The sequence below is a fragment of the Schistocerca nitens genome, chromosome 5 (assembly GCF_023898315.1).
Source record: "Schistocerca nitens isolate TAMUIC-IGC-003100 chromosome 5, iqSchNite1.1, whole genome shotgun sequence".
In the NCBI taxonomy this organism is placed as follows: domain Eukaryota; kingdom Metazoa; phylum Arthropoda; class Insecta; order Orthoptera; family Acrididae; genus Schistocerca; species Schistocerca nitens.
This window is the reverse complement of record NC_064618.1, coordinates 511,030,507-511,055,144: the sequence shown is the minus strand read 5'-3', so window position 1 is coordinate 511,055,144 and position 24,638 is coordinate 511,030,507. Positions and strand designations below refer to the sequence as shown.

Here is a 24,638-nt window from a genome sequence, read left to right as displayed (position 1 = left end):
GATACTTCCCACCAACCCCAACCTATCCGAACTCCGGAGATGGGAATTTGCTCTTCAATATATCCTCTCTTCCTGTTACCCATCAGGCCTCAATCTCCGCTAATTTCAAGTTGCCGCCACTCATACCTCACCTGTCATTCAACAACATCTTTGCCTCTGCACTTCCGCCTCGACTGACATTTCTGCCCAAACTCTTTGCCTTTAAGTATGTCTGCTTGTGTCTGTATATGTGTGGATGGATATATGTGTGTGTGTGTGAGTGTATACCTGTCCTTTTTTCCCCCTAAGGTAAGTCTTTCTGCTCCCGGGATTGGAATGACTCCTTACCCTCTCCCTTAAAACCCACATCCTTTTGTCTTTCCCTCTCCTTCCCTCTTTCCTGACGAAGCAACCGTTGGTTGCGAAAGCTAGAATTTTGTGTGTATGTTTGTGTTTGTCTGTGTGTCCATCGACCTGCCAGCACTTTCGTTTGGTAAGTCACATCATCTTTGGTTTTAGATATATTTTTCCCACGTGGAATGTTTCCCTCTATTATATACTCTCTCCATCTCATCTTCCCCCTTTTTGTTCATCTCCTCTGCCCATTTCTCTGACCTATCTTCCTCCCTCCTCTCTTTGTCCACATTCTCCTTCCCCTCTCTCTGTCCATCTCCTCCTCCTGCTCTTCCTTTTCCACCTGCCCAGTACCTCACCACACCTTTCACCTGTCTCCTGCATCTCTTCCTCCTCCCCTTCCTCTGTCCATCCCCTGTTTGCCTCTCTCTCTGTCCATCTCCTCTGCCCTCCTCTCTGTCCATCTCTTCTTCTTCCACTCTCTCTCTCTGTCCATCTCGTGCTCCCCCTCTCTGTGTTCATCTCCTACTTCCCCCTCTCTCTGTCCATCCCATCTTCCCCCTCTCGCTGTCCATCACCTCCTGTATCTCCTCCCCCCTTTATCTGTCCACCTCATCCTCCCCCCTCTCCAAGAATACATCTCCTCCTTCCTTCCTCTACTCAGCTGTCCCCATCTGCATGTGTAACCCTGCAAGGCATGTGTTGATACTACCCAAAAACATGCCTGCTGTGCAGGGCATGCTACATGTCAGGGGAAAAAAAACCCTCTGCTCCTATGGCAGTTCGGAGTCTCTAAACCCCATGTTGCTGATTCTCATGTAGCAAGCAGAGTGTATACCAAATTTGGTTGAAATTGATCCAATGGTTTAAGAGGAGATGCTGAAAATACACACACATACACCCACAACATTTTATCTATATGCTAGCATATTCACTGTCTCACATACATTTCTGATACATATAATGAGACATCTTCTTTCCTTGCCTCTCCATGTCATCACCTCTTCCTCCCTCCCATCTCTCTGCCCATGCTGATGCTACCTGCACAACGCATCTCAATCCACTCTCTCTCTCTTTGTCCATCTCCTTCCTGCTATCACAGTCCGTCTCATTCTTCCCTTCTCTCTCTGTTCATTCTCTCCTCCGCGTCTCTCTGATCATCATCTGTATCAATTTATACAAGAGTCACTGTCGTTTTCCATCGCTAACATGACTTTAATGGTAGGACTGGCTTGTTGTATTATTATTTGCCAAAATTCAACAGTCAAGTTTCCTATATACTTCCTCCATCTGATAAAGAACTTGCATGAAATATTCTTCAAACTATAGATCTCCCATTTACACAGATTTTGCTTGTGATTCAATCCCTTCGTGTTTCAGCAATTTGCAAGTAGTTTCTGACCTTCCATAGAGATTAGTGAGGGAACTATTCATCATGAATTGAAGTATTATATGGACGACAGGCACATAAACAAGACTGAAAATGGTGATCTTCCAGACAATGTCCTTCCTTTAACAAGAGTTGAACCGCAGCACTATGATACTGTAGTCACCTGGGACAGTGTAGCTGTTTATGCGTATGTTGTGGTGTTTATGTGTTTTTCTCATCAGCTCTTCTGTAAGTGCTGACTGACTTCAATGACTCTACTATATGTTGGATGATTAGCTTTATTACATCCATTATTTTTATTCTACCTGGGATTTTCTGGTAGCATTACTTTGAGGTTCCATTATCTTTGATTAATATTTTTAATTTAGCGGGGACTACATCTCATAACTGTACAAGTACCATTATGAAGGAGAGCCATCAGAGATGTGGTAGAAGTCAAAATTTGAAAATTAACCGTGTGAGTTCCAGCAACATAAAAAAAATAATTTTGAAATTTTTCTCAAAATTTACCTGTATTATCATAGTAAGTAATTAATACAAGAATAAAGTTGCAAAAAGTAAATAACTGATTATTTTAAGGAAGTTGTTTCCTTCGGACTATAATTTTAGAACTTTTCATAAAATTAATCTTTATTATCATAGTAAGCAAGTAATATGAGAAGAAATTGGCAGGAAGTAGACAATCAATTGTATTAAAGTCGTGATTTAACTTTGGAACTACTGGGACATACAGTTTTCAGCCACCCATTGTTTCGTGAGCTATATTTGAAAGCAGTTTCAAATTTTTCCTAGAGACTACACCACATCCCAAAACTTCCATGAATCCATAATGCCTAAAACAAATTATAGTTCTAAATAACAAGCAAAAAGTGGCCCAACATTTAATAAATTTATATAAAAAACATGCACTGCTCCAGCAGTTACATTTCAAAACCACTCATAACACCACTAGCACTAATTCAAATTTATGTTTACAATAACTTTAGTTATACTTATTTTCACTGTCAATTATCTCCTCAATATGATCAATATAAAATATAAAAAAAAGCATCAAAATGGCCTTGTGCCACTAGATATCTCTGTCTTGCAACAGTGTCACTGGTTTCATGTATGTGTGTGTGGCGGTGGGGAGGGTATGGGGGCATTTGGGCTGAAACCACTGGTACTCAAAGGGTTAATGTACTACAGGCTGGTGGCTTGAAGCTTCATTCTTGTGTATCTTGAATCAAGCTTCCAACAATCTGAAATTATCACACAATATAGTAATTTGATGAAAATCTATGATTTGCTGGAAATATTCACATATATAAATTATCTTCATTAATATGTCACAATTACAGATGATGACAACTGTGAAAAATGTGATGAAATTCTTGAAGAACTTGAAACAATAGATGATGATACTGACAAACATGGCATCCAGTTTGTGAAATCTAAAGATTCAAAGTTGGCATCTGAGATTGGAATTTTCAGCTTTCCTGCCCTTGTGTATTATGAAACTGGTGTCCCTATTATGTACAACGGTAAGTTTCTCCGCTTCAGTATTATTTGGGTGTTGTACTAATGACAGCTTCAGGAGAAATAATCAGATGGGTTTTATTATATGATATTAAGCCTTTACAGGTCAGTCTTGCCCTATGATAAGACAACGAAAAAGTAGTATCCAATAACTGCAGGTGGTCGTTGCAGCAAAGATAGAAATTGTCATTGAAAAGGCTTCAGTCTTGAGCTGATTGAAATAATACTTTCAGTAAATTTTGTCTCTGTAAATTTACCATGTTAAACAATTAGAAATTATCAATTTTTCCAATATGTACATATTTTACAAATATCAACTTTTTCTGACTCCTGTTCAATCTCTTTTAAAATTAACAGTATAAGGAAAAGACAGATTGATACTCACTGTAAAGATAACATGTTGAGTTGCAAACAGGCACAACAAAAAGGCACTTACACATTACGTTCCGGCCAAAGCCTTCTTCAGAAAAGGAAACCTGCACACATTAATTCACACAAGCAAGCATAACTAATGCCCACATTACTGCCATCTCTGACAACTCAGACTGGAGCTGCCAGAGATGGTGCTCATGTGTGCATGAGGTATGCTTGCTTGTGTAAATGAATGTGTGTGTTTCCTTTTCTGAAGAAGGCTTTGGCCAAAAGCTAATGTATAAGTGTCTTTTCATTGTGCTAGTGTGCAGATCAATGTGTTATCTTTACAGCTTGTAGCATTCTGTTTTTTCCTTATATCGTTGATACTCCTAAGTGGAATTAACATTATTTGTTTTCTTAAAAATAAATGAATGTTAAGCAGCTTTTTTTATCATTCAGTAAATGTATTTAATGGCATTCTACAGTTTGTTAACCAAGTTAAAAGAAGAAAAGTGCGCCGGTGTAAAAATTTTCAACCTTGCTAGAAATCCTACATTGTAATAATGGAATTTACATGTTTAAACGTGCTGAAATTTAAGGAAAAAATATTGCTTGGGTATATGTGATGCTGGTCTCATACAGATACATGTCCTTGTGGATACATTATTATTTGTTATTTATAACTCTTAATTTTGTAAATTAATTTCTTTTTAATGACTGTAGTTTTGATATCTTTCATGTGAGACTTTAGATTTTTGAAAGGACATATTACCCTTTAAAAAATTCTATATGACTGTGAATCCTGACCATGAGAAGTCGATCAGAGACTAAATATTTGAAAATTTCTTCCAGTATTCTTTATGGTCTTCATTTGCTTTTATGTAGCATCTTTTCACATGTTTCTGGGATTCACTCTTGTGCTTAAGGAATAGAAAGTAACTTTTAAAGAGAAGTTTCATTATTACATGCCATTTATTTCATTTTTGTGGAAATTATATGTCAGTAACATACTGCCAATTAAATCAAGTTTAAGTTTCATTTTTGTTTAAAAGATGTTAGTTTTTTCATGGCTTGACACTGGATGGCTGTTGTAATAAGGTGAGAAAACATGTTCATTTATTCACAGTAAAGTAATTTGTGTATTTTACTGTAAATCACATTTCATAGATAAAATATAATTTTTACAACCAATGATGATATAGGATGTCTAAGGGATCATTGCAGACTCACATTGAAAAAATCATGCAATTTACACAGCGAGGAAAGATACTTAATTTCAGGGTATTTTCTTATCTTAAATAAAGATAATTTTGAAAAGGTAAGTAACCATTAGAAAGTCAGGTGAAACTAAGAAACTGTGCTTAAAAAAAGATGAGATGGACACATAAGAAAGTGCAGTAATGATGCTCCCAAGTTCCTGCTTTTTGCTCACCCTTCTATCAGCATACATTTTGAATTATCTAATATTAACAGAAGCTGTGATTTGACTTGGCTTTTGTCACATTTATTCTCTTCCATCATCTTTTTTATTTCTAATTGTTACCCACATATCATACATTTGTTTCCATAAGCTCTGTAGTGTGTGTGTGTGTGTGTGTGTGTGTGTGTGTGTGTGTGTGTGTGTGTGTGTACTTCAGTCTCATGAGAGGCATTTTGTGGATATTTTTGCTCAGGCTTGAAGTTTTATGGGGAAGGAAAACAGCTTTTATCCTCTTTAAAAGCTCTGTCCAGGTTTTTGCTTTAAGTGGTTCAAGAAACCATGAAAAATCTATATCTGGGTGATGGGGTGGATATTTGAACCTCACTCGTCCTGAACAAAAATCCAGTACCTTAATGACTGAACAAATTTAGCTAGTCCCACTTATTATTCACCGAAACAGGAACAATGGGGAAAGGTTCTTAGATGTACAGACAGAAAACTATTTGGTTTCTGTGTTAAGGAGACAAAAGCTGTTAGAAAAAATAGAGCTACTCTCACTCACTAGACAAATTGTGTAATAAACAGACAGGCTTATAATCTGTGATTTAAGAGAAAAAACCTTCATCAGGTACATTACAGGTGTGAATAGTGACAGATTATTGCTTTTGATGAAAACCTTAAAGCCAATGTGTTTAGGCATATCAGACAATTGTTGGGTAATGCAATGAATGTGTGTTTCTCACCTGAAGTTAAGTTGGTAATGCTGAGGAGAAGGAGGAGCAAAAGAGGCAAAGAAAAAGTTTGCAGTTGGTTCAGGAAAAAAAGTTACTCAGAATCTGTGACCAAGAGAAAAAGTTTTTGGGCACAGCGAAAATAATAAAGAAAATGACTGTTAACTATATCAGGGAAGAATTAGATTCTAGTGCTGAATTTAATGTTTTATAGAATTTTCCCTTATAGCCTCATCCACCAAGCTTTACAAAAATAGGTTGTAGTTACTTGGGTTATGAACCATATAAGTCTCCAGCAGATTGTCAAACCAATGCATTGCTTCAACTGCCTAGGCAATATATAAAATGCCAAGAACTTTTTGATAAGGTGTTAAATTTTAATTTAATACTTTTCCCTGGAAATGTAAAAAATGACTTGGTATTTTATAAGATGTGATATGGACACTCACAGTCATCATATGCAGCCTCCATTTTAGTGAAAGTGACACTCTGACACAACTGAGCTCCAAAACTCGGCTAAAAGTGTTACAGCAACAATGTCTCTGTATCTTGTAAATATCAGAATATGTAAATTACCTTTGTTTCATTCTTTGGCTTAAACGTAACTGGCAGTTTATTAAATGCCCAGGCAAAGTATTAAACAGGGTGAAGAATTACATCAGGGTTCTTTGTGTTTCGACCGGTGCTGTATTATTTTAAGCTCCATTTAGTGTTCCCTGGTGATTTATCAAAGTGAGATAAACTCTGTAGTCATTGCTTTCTATTACAAGAGTAATCTTTTCCTATGTTCCTCAGAACAAAAGATTCATAGAATTTTTATTAAGCTAAAAATTGCATGACATTAAAGTTTAAGGTCACTTAGTTGTAAAACACTTTGCTGTTACTTACAGCATTCTCAGTTCAGTGCCATCTTCCACTGTGATTCGTTTACAATGGTTCCTTGCCAATTCTTGGCTTTAATTAATATCTGTAAATTCAGACTCTGCTTGGGTTATTTACTACACATCAGACTTCCAATTCCTTCATATCTCATCCAACTGAAATTGTTCTGCATTTAATTTGTAGTTGTTGCATGTTATTTATTTTTTTCGTATTTTATGGCCAACTTTGAGCCTGACAGCATATTAAGTGTCCTGCAACATATGTTAAAGGTATAAAACAAAATACTTGAAAATGGCATAAAAGGCCAAAATCTGGGTTGTACTGGAAGAAACAGTAAAAGAGTCAAATGAGGGCGTGTTCCTTTAAAAAATTATTTCTTTGTGATTTTGTTAAATATCAAGCATGAATGAAGTTACAACATCAGAATGATTAAAATCAAGGATTTTTGGATTTCCACTACAAACATGTGCAAGCACAAAACATTTTGTGGTTTATTATGCACCACAAAATATTTTACTACAGCATCAAATGAATTGATCATTTTGTTGTTGTGCTCAAAATTAACAGGTTCCATATTCAGAAAAAATGAAGTCTTAATCACAGATGATGTAATGACCACCATTAAACATATTCAATATTGTGATTATTTAAAAATGAAGTGATTAATTAATTCTGGTGTATTAACAGCTTTCTTCTCATTCTAGGTAATCTTAAGAATGAAGATAAGGTTCTGCATTGGCTAGTTGAACAGAAAAGTAAGGACAATTAGAAATATTCCTTTTGTATTACATGAGTTCCTTTGAGAATTTGCTTCGTTTACAGTTTTTGTTGTATTTTTACTTTAACGTGTTACTCACTTTATGCATTTCATTCACAAATATTTAGAATTGCAATTTTTTATAGTTGTATTACTGTTGTGAATTGTTCTAAAGTTAGTCATCTAAGGTTTTAACTTACTGATGAAATAGCATTTTTGGCTATTCTGTTCTCATTAACTTATAGGGAATACATGTATATATTTGTAGATAATGATTTGAAAAACTAACACAATCTAATGCAGTAGGTGCTACACTTAGTGATAATGAAGCAGAGCATTAAGTAACGTGACAAGATGTCTCATTTGTAAAAGTAGTATAATCAGATATCTTAATCACTCATCATTCTGAAAACTATGTTACATTTAAGTGACCTATGGGAATATTTGAGTCATTGTCTTTACTTAATACCATACATCACATTTACTGGCATTAATGAATGTCAGTATTTAGGAATCCCATGTGCTGTAAAAGAGTACTTAATCAAAATAACTGTTTCAAAACATACTTGTTAAAAATTTACTCAATTTGGTATATTTTCTTAATGTGCATAGAATCATTTTCTTTGAAGGATTTAAACAGTCTGTTGGTATTTGCAAATAATCTAATATTTTCTGGATTGAATGATTGCACAATCTATTTTTGTATCTCAGCTCTTAACTTGAAATATTGATGAGAACATAATATATATAAAGAAAAATTGAATACACTAAACCATTGTGCAAAATGTGAGATTTGCACTTTTCTGCACAGGTGGAAAAAGATCTAATAGGAGTATACACCAATATTAGAAGTAAATGTCTGGCCGCTTTCAGGTCAGTGCGTACTAATTTAATTATTGACAGAAGGTTAAACTCCAGGGGGAAAAATAAACTTAAGCTCAAGAGGTCTCTTAAATTTGGAAATTAGTGAGGCAGCTTTCATACAATTTCACATCAGAGGTGTCACTTCAGAGTGATATTTGAAAGACATTAGTGTCTGATGATATAATCAATAAAATGTGCTTTATGTAGAATATACTGCTAGTGTGATGTATGTAGTATCAGAAGGGACAAAAGTATGTGTTCAGCAAAACTCTCCTTTCGTAGATGAGTTTGAGACAGATTTTAATGGCATCAATGGTAGGTAAAACTAAATGTTTTTTATACATACAGTAGAGTGTGCAATTTTTCTGAAAACCAGGCAATGAACTGATTTATTCTAGTGCATGTAGGTGTAAGATATGTGTCTTTGATTTCTGGAGTAATTGTATCTGTAGAATATAATTGATCAACATAATTTGTGTTATATGTCAGCCATGTGAAGTGTTGTTCCTCACCTAGCAGAACTCTGGTATCAGTTTTGATAACAGTGGTGTAATAGTTGATTCTGCCTGTCTTCCTCTATGTTCATTCACAAACAGTCCAACTTTAATTTATTGTTTATACCTGCAATGTGACTTCAGCATTGAACACTGAAGTGGTGTCAGAGTTTTGTTAAGTCATTTTACTTGGTATGTCTGCTATTTTAATTATATGTTTATGTAATGAATGAAAATAAACAGCTCATATCAATTAAATATTTTAGGTTCTCTGAATTTCACCCTTCTTTGCCTTGTGTGAGCATTCTGGAATCAGTATTTAATTTTTCCTGGGCTTGCATCAAACAGAAAGCAACAATGCTCACAAATTACAAAATCCATAAAGAAGACAAATTAAATGATCTTAATTATCAAACATGAAACAGTGTCAGGTTAATAGTGACACACAGAAATGAAAAGTTATCTGCCCTCTTCGTGAAAACAGGAGGAGATGAGGGAGAGGGCATGGGAACATCTTTCTGAGAATCATAGTAGATGAAACATGAAAAAATGGGAGACATGGTAAAACAGTAAGGTCGAGGACACCTCACTCGCATTATGGGCTTGAGGGATTTCAGTCAAAAGACAGCCAACCTATAGATATTGAGAAGTAACAGACCACCATCTGTTGCTTGCTGTCAAACTAACATAGCTTATTTTGGGATTTTGAATTTAATCATTTAACATCACTTTTCTGCTCTTACATCTCACATTTTCTTTTTTATCTTTAACTACTGAGGAACTGACATATGATTCAGTGAACTGAAGTGCTTTTTTTGTAATTTCTGTGTGTTACTATTAATGTGTACTGCTTTGTTTGGTGAAAAAGGTCAATTTCCATGTCTTTTACCATTGTTTAATGCTTCAAGTTTTATTTATTACACCAGTCTAAAACTCAATAATGTGAATGGTGCATGATGTGTAACAATTAAGCTGTTTATTTCAACATTTTTTAGAAACTGTATCATCTGATATACTATTTTCTTTATGCTAATGCATGGTTTTGCTTATAACTAATTTAATACAGGCAATGATGGTGGTGATGATGATGATGAGGATGATGATGAGGATGATGATGATGATGATGATGATGATGATGATGATGATGATGATGACAGTGATGTAAATGATAGGAGAATTGTTGTTAAAGGTAAATAATGTGATGTTTAATGTTTCATTACATGTAAATATAGGAGGAAAACTATTTTCTTGTCTGTCAGGAATGTACAAAGTATGCAAGTGAAACATGTTTCAAGTTTATTCTCTCACTTTACTTTGTGGAACATTTCTACTCCCTGTGTTCAGTTCAGTTGAGGTTTTGACACAGTTTGCAGACTTGTTTTCTCTTTTTTCTTATTTTTCTTGTACTTCCATTATATTCCAGTTTTGAAACTACTACTTGTGTGTTTCTCAGTAATACAACTAGGTTCTCTGCTGCTACATTCTTCATTTGAATTTTACTTCACAGAACAACTGCCGTTGTACAAAGATTTTGCTCCCAAAAATTGTTGTCACACTGTGCACACATGCTCTCTACTAAACCAATGAATGTGCTTTCATTTTATTATTTTTGTGCTTCATAAAAATGGGCTGTACATCACTGAAGAAATCATGATACTGAAAAAAAGTTTTTACCTTCACAACGGAGTGGTACTAATTTTTTTTCAATCAACCTGCATGCATTTCCACTCAGCTCTTAAAATGCATGTCACACTATAATTTCTAACAGTTCACGTCTGCAGCAGGTTAAATGAAACATAATTGGTCAATGGAAATTAACTATTTTGTCATATATATTTTTTTAAATTTCACCTCCATTTACTTTGCAGTCACAGTATGTTTCTGAACTGTATTTCAATGAAAATACAGCATAGTTATTTTCTAGAATTTTTTTGCATTCACTAACATCTCAATAAATGTTTCGAGACTTACGCAAGAGCAATTAAAAATTAACTGACAGTACATTTATTGCAGTACAATACTTTCTGTTTAAAATGGTTTTACTGTGAAACATTACATGACTGCAAATGTGGGGTCATAAAAAGTTTAAATATGATTAATAATGGGGAAGTGAAACACTGACACATTGTTTACTTAATTTGCTGCAGGCGATGGCTGTTTCTACATTGGACTTGGAGGGAAAAGCGTGGTCCCCAACCCTTCCTATGAGCCCTATCAGTGCTGCCCAACTAAGGTCAAGCAAGGCTCGAGGATAGCCAAGGCAACTCCGACGCCAGTGAACAAAAAGTTTACTCCCAACAAGTTGACAAACCCAACAAGCAAGCCCACAAATCAACCTACCAGCAAAGATCGAAGTGGTGCCAATGTAAAGGACAAGCCTTTTGCTGCCAGTGCAAAGCCATCAAGCAAAAGTATTCCTCTGTCAGATAAGTCTGAAAAAGTAAAAAAAGGGAAAAAAATTATAGATGAAAGTGGAAATTATGTCTGGTGGTGGTAGGATGGTGCATGAAAATATGGTTGTGAGAGACCTGGTTCTAATAAGTGGTCAGCATCAATCATGGTCATAGTGAAACATGGCCATCACATAACATCAAGGAGTAACTTCATATAACCAAAAAGCTATAATTTATTAGCAGTTTATTCATACTAAGCAAAACATCATGTTAAGCAACGTGAGACTCCTTAAACTTAAAGGCCTTAAGCAGTAATTCACAGAATAATTTGATGGAGAAAAGTAAAAGTGATACCCAGTTTTGAATAATTATTTATAGTGAATTATTGCAAAAAGCCTTGTATTGTATGATCTCTATGAACTGTGAATTATATAGAGATTAAATACCTGAGTTAATTCATCAATTTGTTCCTATATGAACATCATCATCTACATCACACATAACATCTCTGAGTATTCAAGTATAATATTGGAGTATCAATCACATTATTTTAAGGCGGACAAACATCTGTTTCTTTGATATTCCAGGACTTTAAATTCAAGATAGAGATGAACATTGTATATTATTATCACCATAAGAACTTTTGCTGTTATTTTATCACCATGTCTATTAAATTTTTGCTGTTACCCAAAAGATGGAATCATACATGATATGCATATTTTCATCTATCATTGCATATTTTTTTATAGAGTCATTGCTGCATATTTTACATAACATTGCTCAAGGTTCATGGATATAATCCACAATCAGTAGAATAATTCTGAGCTTTATCAATATTCTGAATTTTATTATTGTCAGAGGTTATCTGTTTAAAAAAAAAGAGTCACAGAGTCAATGCTGCTCTGAAATAATAATTTCATGTGTTGTTTGAGGGCTATACCCATGAACAGTTCCAGTATTTCCCATTGACGTGTATGGTATGAGACTCTTTTTTGTTTGCTTGTATGTTTCTTAACTGTGGCAAGAGAGTTCTTTTAGTTTGTCCAGTTGTAGTGAAGTACAGTAGCACTGAAATGTTTGTGTTAATGTCCATAAATCTTGAGCTAAGCAACTTGTAATGTTACTGCCATTAAAAGTAAATTGAGAATCATTTAGCATATAGCAGCATGTGTAACGAAGCACGAAACTGTGATTATTGAGAAGCTTAATACAATGTATTTTCCTAATATATCTGTTTATTTCAACCATTTTATTTCATAATGCTAAGCATCTCTTTTTTGACCTGTACCATATTTAAGGTGGAAAGTAACTGTCCACGATGAAAAATAAGAGGTTTCAGTGAAGAGTTTGTATCAATTTTGATATGAGGATGCGTTTTCTATGTATCGCAACTCAAATAGTTCTCATAAAATACAGGCATTTGATGGTTTCGAAAACGAAATAAACTGTAAAAAATAGCCAACAATAACTGCAGCGTTATAGATTTATTTTTGTATCTGTGCAGAAACATAAAAGCTATTTAAGAAACAAAGCAAGGAAAAAATGTCCGTGACTTTCTGTGTAGGTTTCTAAGCAATCCATATCATTTTTTGGTGCCATTTTATTCCTCAGTGTAAGAGTCACTGTAAGTCTATTGTATTTTATGCTATGTGCTACACAGAAATTAACGACATTATTAAGATATTTCTGCAATAAAGACTGAGTTATACTGTTGCATTTATGCATCACTATTAACTGTTAAGACAGAACCAATTTTACAAATAAATGAATTTATATCATATTTTCATTCCATGTTATGTAATATTCCTCAATTATTCCTGGGGTTGGGTTGTATGAACAAACTTGCAACATATTTTTTCTAGGGTTCTTTTCTACATTTTTTCCTTTATTTATGGCTCCCAAAGGATTGTACTCATAACATAGAAATACTCAGTTATCACCTTTTGTCTAAAAAAAACTGTTGGGGTGAGTTTGTTTTCAATCTTACTTCCATATGCCTCTTAATACAGTTTATAAAAGGAAGCCATAGCTTAATTTTCCATTTACCATTTGAAACATTTCCTTTCAAACCAGTAGTACTTCAAGAAAGTCAGTTGCATGTTAATAGTTTATGTTTTACAAAACATAATCTTATATGCATGCAGTAAAAGTTTGTAAGTATTCCACGTATAATGAGCATAAAAAACTCTTAGCAGGCATGAGATGTGCATGCTGTAAAGAGGAAAGGTAGTGGTAAGCATGGGAAACAAAATAAAATTTTTACACTGTATCTGTATAATCTCAAGTAAACCAAGTTTTGAATTATATTTGATGAAGTTATTATTTATGTATGAAAGTTGTGTGATGGCACTTCTAATACTTTTTTTCGTATTATATGCAAGGAACGTCAATTAGAAAATAATGGAAATTTGCCATTTATAAAAAGTTGACAACTACACAATGTATGACAATATCTCATTATTTAAAGCAGTGCTTTTAGAATGCATGTATTTTGCTATGCGGTAGAGAAAGTTTTATTTCCAAATGAACATATTACATCAAGATATTATAATTCATATATTTAAAAAAGTGACACAAGCCATAAAAGACTGGTATTAAATGTCAACAAACCCAAAAACAGCATAAATGCATATTGCATATCATTATCCCAGTATATGTCATTAATCATAAAATTCCATGGTTTACTGTACATATTTCCAATATTGATAATTCTCTTATTTTCTCTGCCTTTACAAAAATGTGTATGTTGGTAAGAAAAGGTCTTTATGCAGCTATGGTATACGTACATTTTTTGTATTTTGCTTGTCAAATTATATTCGCTGTCCAACTTTGTGAACTACTACTATCTTACAAAAGATAGCAAACATTTTGTATCTCTTTTGAAATTCCTGTGTTACAGCTCCCAATTTTCAAATCTTTTAACAATGTTATTTCTACAAAATATTCTATACTAGTCAGTAAATAAATACACATGGCAGTTTTAATCTATGAGGCTGTTTATTCTGCTCTTAAGTACAGCTGAATAACATTCATATTGAATCTTAAATCAGAATACAAGGAAAACTTTCTGATCAGAATGAAATAAGAATTTTAAGGATACTGAGGACTTACTGTTAATTAGAATAAACTCACATAAAATAAAGGCTTTCTACATTTGTGCATTCTTCTGATATAATGGCAGATGTGAGATCATCACACACACAACTGCTTTCAATCTTCAACCTTCTTTAAAACTCCTTATTACAGTTTTGTATTAATTTTGTTTATCAATATGGATGAAGTTTCATGGAGGATTCAGTGTAGACTGTTTTCATTTTATCCATCATCACTGTATACTCTTTTATTTCATAACAACAAATTTCATTAACTGATATAGACTGCACTGCATCTTCCAAAATCATAGGGCACAGAATGTGACAGATATGTCATTTTATATGAACAGTCGTTCTACCAACAAATCAAATGAAGATGAGATGGGTACGATTAACAGAAAAATCAGCTTCTTTTTAGGTGATAAGAGAAAATGTTTGGACAGTTGTTTTGACAGATATACATACTATTCAGCATTGGACAATTTTTATAGTATGGAATATATATACTTTTTTATTGGACTAATGAATTATTTACATTTGGGCAGTTCTATTTTTAGTAGATACATATTTCCAAAAGTACCACATGTAATAATACTGTCATCACCACTATTTTACACTTTTTCATGGATAAATATCTTCTCCCGACTTCTCCATGAATTACAGTCTTCAGATGTAGACTTTCCTGTTGCTCTTGTACATTTTCTAATACTGTCACATCATGTATAGTGCCCTGCAGTGAAAAGAATCAGACTGCCAAGTGAAATAAAAAATCAGTTTGTCATTACATAATTGTAACATTTAATAAATATGTTACTTGCTTACTCACTGAAATAAGTTAACAAGATTTTTACCATACTTGTCACATAATAATAGTAGCTGAATTCTATCTATATCAGTATCACTAAACGTTTCGAAGATCCAGTTTAGCAGAGAGACTGGAAGCAGCTATTACATGTTCTTTACCTACTCAAGTAGACCAGTATGATGTTAGGGCTCATCTGCTCCATTGGTCTCAAGACTGTGTACAACCCAGCATTAGTCATAGTCATACATGAAAATTTCATTCATTCATTGAGGGCATAGTTGGGGAAAACTACAGCACAGTCAAAGACTCATCCTGTTTATACTCATCTCTGTAAAGTGTCAAATTACTTCAGTGTTAGCATAAAACATTGTGAATTCAATAGTATTGTCCCTCTTAAAGTCTAGAAAACCTATAATTATCCAAACCGGTAGCGAGCTCTAATTCTGCACGTGAACTGTGATATATTAGGTCTCCAATTCCCGTAGCAGTTGTTGACTGCAGATCAGACAATATGCCTGTCACACCATGGGGGGCTGCTGCAGGATTGATAGTGGGGACTCAGCACAGAGATGGGCCTAATCTCTTAGACACTCTTGATTAGTCTTACACTTTCTTGGTTGATGGTTTCTGTTTTCATTACACACAGAGGTTTTGTCTATTTGTGCATCTTGCACCAAAGCAGAACTACATGAAGTACTGGCAATCAAGAAACTGGAAAATGAGATTACAGTTATTTGAAATACAATCTTTCTTCTATATATGCAGTAGGGGGGACTGGGACAGTATTAATCACCACAGAAGCAGAATTTCAGAGCTTCATATATGAATTCATATGTTTATAAATTTGTTGAACACATTTCTGAATAAAGGACAGCTTGTTCTTGTGTGAAACTGTTAATAACAACTTGGACTGTTTGTGTGATTAATATACAGTCCACATGCAAATCATTCAGTGGCAAAAAAGAGTCCACTTATGAAACCACTACAGTTGGAGCAAGAGAAAAAAATCTGTATTCACTTTTAACAAATGAAGCAAATATATTTTATTGAATTATTAACCTACATTTACAACAGATGTGCTGGTTTAAAAACATGTTTGTTACTTAACAATAAGGAATGTGATGGATTGATACTCACCAAAAAGAGCAAGCAGTGTGTGACAAACAAGCTCTTAAAAGTAGACTGTTGGATGTTATTAAGTTATTGGACCAAATCCTTGTTCAGATATAGAAAAACATAACACACATACAAATGGGCACTATCATCTCCATGTGCTGAGGCTTCAGCACCTGGAGATGACTGTGGCCATGTATGAGTTGTGCCCTTATGAACATGTTTCTACATCTGAAGAAGCTATAGGACTGTCTGATTCTCAATAATATTCAACAGTTTCCTTCCAGGTGCTATCTGCCACTCATCACCTCCTCTTTGTGATGAGTAGTGACCTATCACATTTCAAATTGTTGTTATTCCATATCCAATTTTCCATTGTTTCATTGTAACTTAATCTGTATATGGCATGTTATTGTTGTTGTGATCTTCAGTCCAGAGACTGGTTTGATGCAAGCTCCCTATGCTACTCTATCCTGTGCAAACTTCTTCATTTCCAAGTAACTACTGCACCCTACATCCTTCTGAATCTGCTTAGTGTACACATCTTTTGGGTTCCCTCTACGATTTTTACGCTCCACACTGCCCTCCAATACTAAATTGGTGATCCCTTGATGCCTTGGAACATGTCCTACCAACCGATCCCTTCTTCTAGACAAGTTGCGGCACAAATTCCTCTTCTCCCCAGTTCTATTCAGTACCTCCTATTCAGTTACATGATCTATCCACCTAATCTTCTACATTCTTCTGTAGCTCCACATCTGGAAAACTTCTATTCTTTTCTTGTCTAAACTATTTATTGTCCATGTTTCACATCCATACATGGCTACACTCCATACAAATACTTTGAGAAAAGACTTCCTGACACTTAAATCTATACCTGATATTAGCAAATTTCTTTTCTTCAGAAACGCTTTTCTTGCCATTGCTAGTCTACATTTTATATTGTCCCTGCTTCAACCATCATCAGTTATTTTGCTCCCCAAATAGCAAAATTCATCTACTACTTTAAGTGTATCATTTCCTAATGTAATTCCCTCAGCGTCACCTGATTTGCTTAAGACTACATTCCATTATCCTCATTTTGCTTCTGTTGATGTTCATCTTATACCCTCATTTCAAGACACTGTCCATTCCGTTTAACTGCTCTTCCAGGTCCTTTGCTGTCTCTGGCAGAATTACAATGTCATCGGCAAACCTCAAAGTTTTTATTGCTTTTCCATGGATTTTAATTCCTACTTTTTGTGTTGCTTCCTTTACTGCTTATTCAATGAATAGATTGAATGACATCAGTGATAGGTTACAACTCTGTCTCACTCCCTTCTCAACCAGTGCTTCCCTTTCATTCCCCTCGACTCTTATAACTGCCATCTGGTTTCTGTACAAATTGTGAATAGTCTTTCGCTCCCTGCATTTGACCCCTGACACCTTCAGAATTTGAAAGAGAACACTCCAGTCAACATTGTCAAAAGCTTTCTCTGTGGAATATAGGTAACAAACTCAAAACTGTATAATGTAAATGTGAACAAAGCATTGAATAGGAATGCTATAACCATTTCTGTCTACAACACTCAGCAAAGGAAAACACAGAGATACCAAGATGGTGTGCTACAGCAGTGAGAGAAAACTAAAGGAAGACAAACATAGCTGTAACATTAGGGAGAGGCACAAAGTATTCAATTTTTTACTTTCAGTTTGTCATTTTTCTGTAGAGTACAACTTATAGTACAATATAATGTTCTCTGGGATCAATTATTAATTTTAACAACAGCACAATTCAAATTCTACTGTTTAAATTTTAAGTCATATGGATAATACCATCAATGTAATGAATTCAACATGGAAGGACAGTTGCAGAATTATGATTTTCATTCCTAGACACTATAATTTAATTTGCAATCCTGTTATTATTCGTTATAATATAGAAATTTAAATTCTTTAATATTTTCTGAAACAGTAAAACAGTTTGTAAAGAAATCGCCTGTTAACTTTTGTGTCCAGCTTTTAACAATTTTGTAATTTTTAAACAATTTACGATGCTCTAATGCCGAAGCTAATTTAAATGTTTTATTATCACTCTTAACTTGGCAATGCAATTTTTATTTATAATGCTTTTACAAGTGTTTTTGAGAATGTATGCATACTACATGGCTGTCATCATCATCATTGTCACCAAACATGGCAAATGATACAAGTTTGGTAAAAATAATATAAAAATCAATCTGTCCTTGCAGAAAGTGAGTAACATGCTACTGTAAGACTGGATATGTAATGTCATCATTAGTTTCAGTATTTGTCCTTACTTTATCTGTTTTCCAGGTCTTCTCAGTCTTGTTAAGGACAGACTTTAGACTTTCCATTTGGCATTATACAGATGCAATTTGTAAAAAAAATATTTATTCCAGAAGGCATATAATATCATTGTCATTATTTTCCAGGTTACTCTGTAACTCCAAATTATCTAACTGTGTTACTTTTGGTAAGTTGATAAGAAGGACTAATTAATGATGAGAATGAGCAATTTCTGGAGGTTCCTTCAATGGACAGATTGTGTAAATGTCAATCATTTGTCCATACAGAATCTGAAAAGAATTATACTGTATATCTCATTTTGCGTGAACCGTGGTTGGATAGAATACAGTTTTCTTCACATTGCTCTACATGTACTTGTATAATCAGTAATTTCTAACAGAAGCGACGTACTCAGAGTTGAAATTAGTTCTTGGTGTCTGATAGGAACAGATGTGTTGACTTTGTATTCAAATTTTATATTAAGAATTTTCATTTTTATCTTTAATTGTAGACAATATCTGTATTTTCTGTACTTTTACCCACACGTACACGTATCAATAGGATGACATAAGCAAAGAACTGAATATTTCTGGAAAGTGTTTTTCAGGTAATTTTAAAGTCAAAGCCAGTCCTATTTCCAGGAAATAAATACTGGAGGCAAATATGCTATCTTCAGCAAGTTCTTAAAGGAAGTTGTTTGCCATTGCTTCTCTCCAACCATTTATGGAGTGTTAGTGTGTATTCGAGTTGTGTGGCTGACAGTGATGAATAATTGTACAGTATAGTATTATATGTGTGTTAATGAAAATAAAGGGAAGGAAGAGGGTTAAATATGGTGCCAGCACATAGCCTACTCCTCTTGCATACCAACAAATCAGCTACTGAGCTCAGTGTCCACTCTGAAAAATATATTATCAACAGCATTACACGCATTCACAACACAAGACACTGGAGAGATAGGAATTTAATCCAGGTGATTGACATGAAGTTTAGTAATCAAGAAGTTGATTTCCCCACTTCATCTCTCATTGCCGACTAAATAGTCATGGTGAAAATTTCTTCAACCAACCAGGAGTTGGGGTGCCTGCATGTGAATCTAGCACCTCCACAGAAGTGTGACTTAGTGTTCTTGGTTGTGCAGAAGGGTTCCAGTTGAGGAATAATACAAATTATTACCTTATATCCAAAAAGTCTTATTTGTTATCCAGCAGTCATCCCCATCATGTAATATATCTTATATAGACATCATGGGAACAGTATATCAAGTAAGAAAATTCAACTTAATAAAAGTTTCTGTAAGTTAAAAGTTTACAACTAAAACAAGTATTTACATAACATTTGTTATTTATTAATTAACTAAGATCATTCAGTCTTTTGAGAAAAGTTAAACCATTTGTTAATAATGAAAGTTAATCATAATTAACTGTACAGTGATAATTATTATCTTCAAAAACTTGCCAACATTTTATGCAATTCATCATGCTACATTCATAAAAGATCCCATCTATTTGATACTAAATGCTGCTAAATTTCTTTTGATACTCTTCCAGTCAATATGGATTGTTCCATTCAAAAACTGTACAGCAACCAGAATGAGCTACATTCAGGTCACCTCTTCTCACTTAATGAAAATGGAAAGTGAGGTAAAAACTTCCATCAAAGCTTTATCAACTTTCTGTTGGTTGTTTAATAAAGTGTGGGATCTTGCAGTATCAAAGTAGAAGGCTGTTCTCTTAGAACTTACAATTTTATGTATTCCTTATCAACTGCAAGTACTACTCATTTCAGTCAGTTATCTTACATGGTATTGGTACTTAAGAGGGTCTTTGCAACACTGTCTATTGAGACCATAACCTTTGAATGCAAACCTGTCTTCATATTTGTCTGAAGTGTTCCTGTTGTAATTCCACAATCTTTTATGCATCAGATTATCCCAAAAAATTCACATTTCATTCACTGAAGTCATGTTACAATGTGGCTTTATGCTTGTTACTATTTATCTTCCAGGCAACAAACACAAAGGTTCAATGTTCGATTTCCAAATGGTCCTAGGATAAGTTCTGTCACCTATCATTTCTTTCAATACTAGCAATGAATTTTATGCATGAATGATGATAAGTTGTGCCTTGAGTAAGAGTGCAGATTAAACTGTACGTCCCCTTATAAATGACTGGAAATTCAATTCGAAGGTCAGAACTAGACAACATTTTTCTGGGACTGTATGCACCTGTAAAAAGAGAAAAATCCTTTCAAATGCAAGACATAACTATGTGGTGTTATTCATTTGAGTAATGAAACACTTTAACATGAAGCATATCATGATATAACAACAATATCATAATTCACTATCAAACCATTTTACCCTAGCAACTGCAGATATTGTTATCTATGTATTACACTACAGGTTCCTGCTTCATCAAACAAATGTAAAGAGTCTTATTGTGTCCTACTTATTGTTGGTTGATCCTTTCTTTATCATATATAGAGATTTAGTCAAACAGATTCATTTAATTCAGAATAAATCAGCATGAAAACAATCTTTTGTACTTAGTTGAATTACTTTAAGAATCAGAATTATGAGGCTTTTCAGTAATTTGTTGTTTTCATATCTGCACTAGAATAGCAGGGGAACAGTGTTTATATTTAAGGAAGATTGATACTGCTTTGTCTTATGTGGGCAAGTACTTAATTGAACAATGGAAAGTCCAGGATGGAATAACAACAATATTATGAAGAAGCTTGGTAGCTACTCCCCATATAGAGGAGATGTCGAGTCACAGACAGGAACAAAAAAAGAGTGCTACACATTTAAACTTTCATCGAAAAGGCCTTCTATTTATGTAGAAAACACGCACACATTCACAGAAGCACAGCTTAAACACACATGACCTCTGTTTCTAGCTGCTTTGGCCGTACTGTGGACTGCAACTTTGCCTGATTGAGGGCAACAGTTTTGTGTGGGTGATGGGGGTAAGGAGGGCATTGGGCTGGGAGGGAAAGGATAGCAGGGTAAGGGTGAGGGAATGTTTAATGCTGCTTGTGGTAATGTGCAGCGACATGGTACAGACAGGGCAGGGTCGCTAGGTGCAATCAGGAGGTTCGTGGGTGGGAGGAAGGGAAACGGTAAAGAGAGGAAAAAGTCTATTGAGTGTGTTGGAGTTATCTGGGGAAGGTATAGGTAGATGGAGGACAGGGACTAGTGAAGGTTGTGACAGGGTGGTAAGGGGAATGTAGGATATATTACAGGGAGAGTTCCGCCTGCACAATTAAGAAAAGCTGGTGTTTATACCAGTGCACACTCCACTGTAGAGTGAAAATTTCATTCTCGAACCAAGTTGTGTTGGCCAGCATGTTCCGCAGCTGGTTGGTCCATCTGTCTCTTGGCAATGTTTTGTTGATAGCCATGTAGCCACTCATGTGGACAGAGAGCTTGTTAGTCATCATGCCCACGTAGAAAATAGTTCAGTGATTGCAGCTTAGTCTGTAGGTGACATGACTGTTTCCACAGGTAACTCTGCCTTTGATGAGATAGGAGGTGCCTGTGAGTGGACAGGTGTAAGTGACTGTTGGAAGATGTTTGGGTCAGGTCATACATATGGGCCTTTGCAAGGATATGAGGCAAAGGGTTGGAAGCAGATTTAGGTTCAGGGGGCAGTGGAATACCTTTGTAGGAGAGGTGGGAAGGATAGCAGGCACCGTATTCCTCATTTCAGGGCACAATGAGTAGTAGTTGGAGAATTTGCTGCTTTCTATGTGGGCATGACAACTAACAAGCTATCTGTCCACATGAATGGCCACTGACAAAAGATGACCAAGAGACAGCTGGACCACCTAGATGCTGCCTAATACAATGTGCTTCACTTCAATGACTGCTTCACAGTCTACACCATCTGGATCCTTTCTACCAACACCAGCGTTTTTGAATTGTGCAGTTGGGAACTCTCCCTGCAATATTTCCTACATTTCCATAAACCCCCTGGCCTCATCATTTGCTAGTCCCTGCCCTCCATCTGTTTATACCCTTCCCTGCTCCCACTCAAGCAAAACACACTATTCTATTCTACATCTACATCTACATCCATACTCCGCAAGCTACCTGACAGTGTGTGGCGGTGTGTACCTTGAGTACCTCTATCGGTTCTCCCTTCTATTCCAGTCTCGTATTGTTCGTGGAAAGAAGGATTGTCGATATGCTTCTGTGTGGGCTCTAATCTCTCTGATTTTATCCTCATGGTTTCTTCGCGAGATATACGTAGGAGGGAGCAATATACTGCTTGACTCTTCGGTGAAGGTATGTTCTCGAAACTTTAACAAAAGCCCGTACCGAGCTACTGAGCGTCTCTCCTGCAGAGCCTTCCACTGGAGTTTATCCATCATCTCTGTAATGCTTTCGCGATTACTAAATGATCCTGTAACGAAGCTCACTGCTCTCCGTTGGATGTTCTCTATCTCTTCTAACTCTTCTCTGGTATGGATCCCACACTGCTGAGCGGTATTCAAGCAGTGGGTGAACATGTGTACTGTAACCTACTTCCTTTGTTTTCGGACTGCATTTCCTCAGGATTCTTCTAATGAACCTCAGTCTGGCATCTGCTTTACCGATGATCAACTTTATATGATCATTCCATTTTAAATCACTCCTAATGCGTACTCCCAGATAATTTATGGAATTAATTGCTTTCAGTGCTGACCTGCTATTTTGTAGCTAATGTCTGCTTGTGTCTGTGTATGTGCGGATGGATATGTGTGTGTGTGCGAGTGTATACCTTGTTGCGAAAGCTAGAATTTCGTGTGTATATTTGTGTGTCTATTGACCTGCCAGCACTTTTGTTCAGTAAGTCACATCATCCTTGTTTTTAGATATATTATAATATAATTGGTTCTTTGAGTATATCACCAAAGCCATACTTAAGCTGCACTGTAAGTGCTGCACTTTGTTCTATGCTCTTCCTTTACTATTAATTAATATTAATATAGTTTTAATTTTGTATTACTTTCAGTTACAAATCTAATGAACAGTTGCATCATACTTATCATGATAATGAGAATCTGGAATATTTCTCTGTTTTAGTTCTGCTTTCTTTCCTTTTTATATCATTCTAACTTTTTTAACACAAAAAAGTCTTGGTTCTGTACTGTAAACTACAAATATTTAATTCTCACTTCCTTAATTCTCTACATGTTACTATTATTCATTGGATATTTGCATATAATTTCATAGATTTTCCTTTATGTTACTTGCTATGCCCTACAATTCAGGTAATTGTTTTTGCTTCTTCTTCTTGTTCAAATTTGCTTGTTTAGCTCATACAATCCAGAGCTAGACTCCTCTTTTATAATTTCCTTTTACCCTTCTTGTTTCTGTACTTTTATGTGTTTTACAAATATGTTTCCTTCTCTTATCAGCTGTGTTGGCCACAAACTGTCCTTCCTGTTATATAGTATATTTGACTAGTACAAGCATAAAAGACAGAACATTTCACATTTCTAGGGACCTTGTTTAATGTTTTTGAAGCCTAAGCAGACTCTAACTCACTCACATGTATGGTTGATCAATCATTCATGAATCACCAAACCCCCTGTGATGAGGAACTTGAAATTTACTTCTGAAAATTGTGTTAGAGCTTTTGTTTATTACACATGTTTTAAATCTGACTTTAATATTGTACACAAATATAATTAAACAGTAAACTTACTGTCAAGTAGATGTAAGAATTTCAAGGCAAAACATAGTTGCTCAGTTATCTTCTTTTTGCAGTAGTGCCAGTGTTCACTTTTGCAGAGTAAATAGTGTATTAACTCTGTTACCACAGGAGATAGTTCTTTAGTAAAACATGGAATGAAAGTAAGCAAAATACGTAAGCACCATTTTCTAATTTATTTATTTATTTATTCATTTATTCCTCATATTCGGTTGGGCCCATCATGAAGGATATTCTCCAGGAATGTGAAGTAAATCAAGTTACACAATGAGAAGCGACTGTTTTGGAATGAATTAATAATTAACTATTGTTAAACTGCTGTTTTTCATTCCTTGTTTACATTTAACATTGAATAGTAATCAGGAAAGGAGCTACTTTGTATAAAATTGCTGAGTAGTCAGTTATACTCAGTACCCACAGCCTGTGTTATATACTACTCACCTCTTACAGTGTGTTTCAAAAATGACTTTACAACTTTGAAAATTCATGTAAATTAATCAA

General features: G+C 34.9%; 1 protein-coding gene across 1 annotated transcript in view; it reads left to right on the top strand.

The window, feature by feature from the left end:
• The window catches only part of LOC126260960 (uncharacterized), a 473,264-nt gene that overhangs the window by 267,460 nt on the left and 181,166 nt on the right, over nt 1-24,638 (top strand). Inside the window, exons 19-22 of the mRNA XM_049958484.1 lie at nt 3,064-3,246; nt 7,333-7,383; nt 9,810-9,932; nt 10,891-11,201. Coding sequence (XP_049814441.1) covers nt 3,064-3,246; nt 7,333-7,383; nt 9,810-9,932; nt 10,891-11,201 — 668 coding nt within the window. The remainder of the gene's footprint in view (nt 1-3,063; nt 3,247-7,332; nt 7,384-9,809; nt 9,933-10,890; nt 11,202-24,638) is intronic.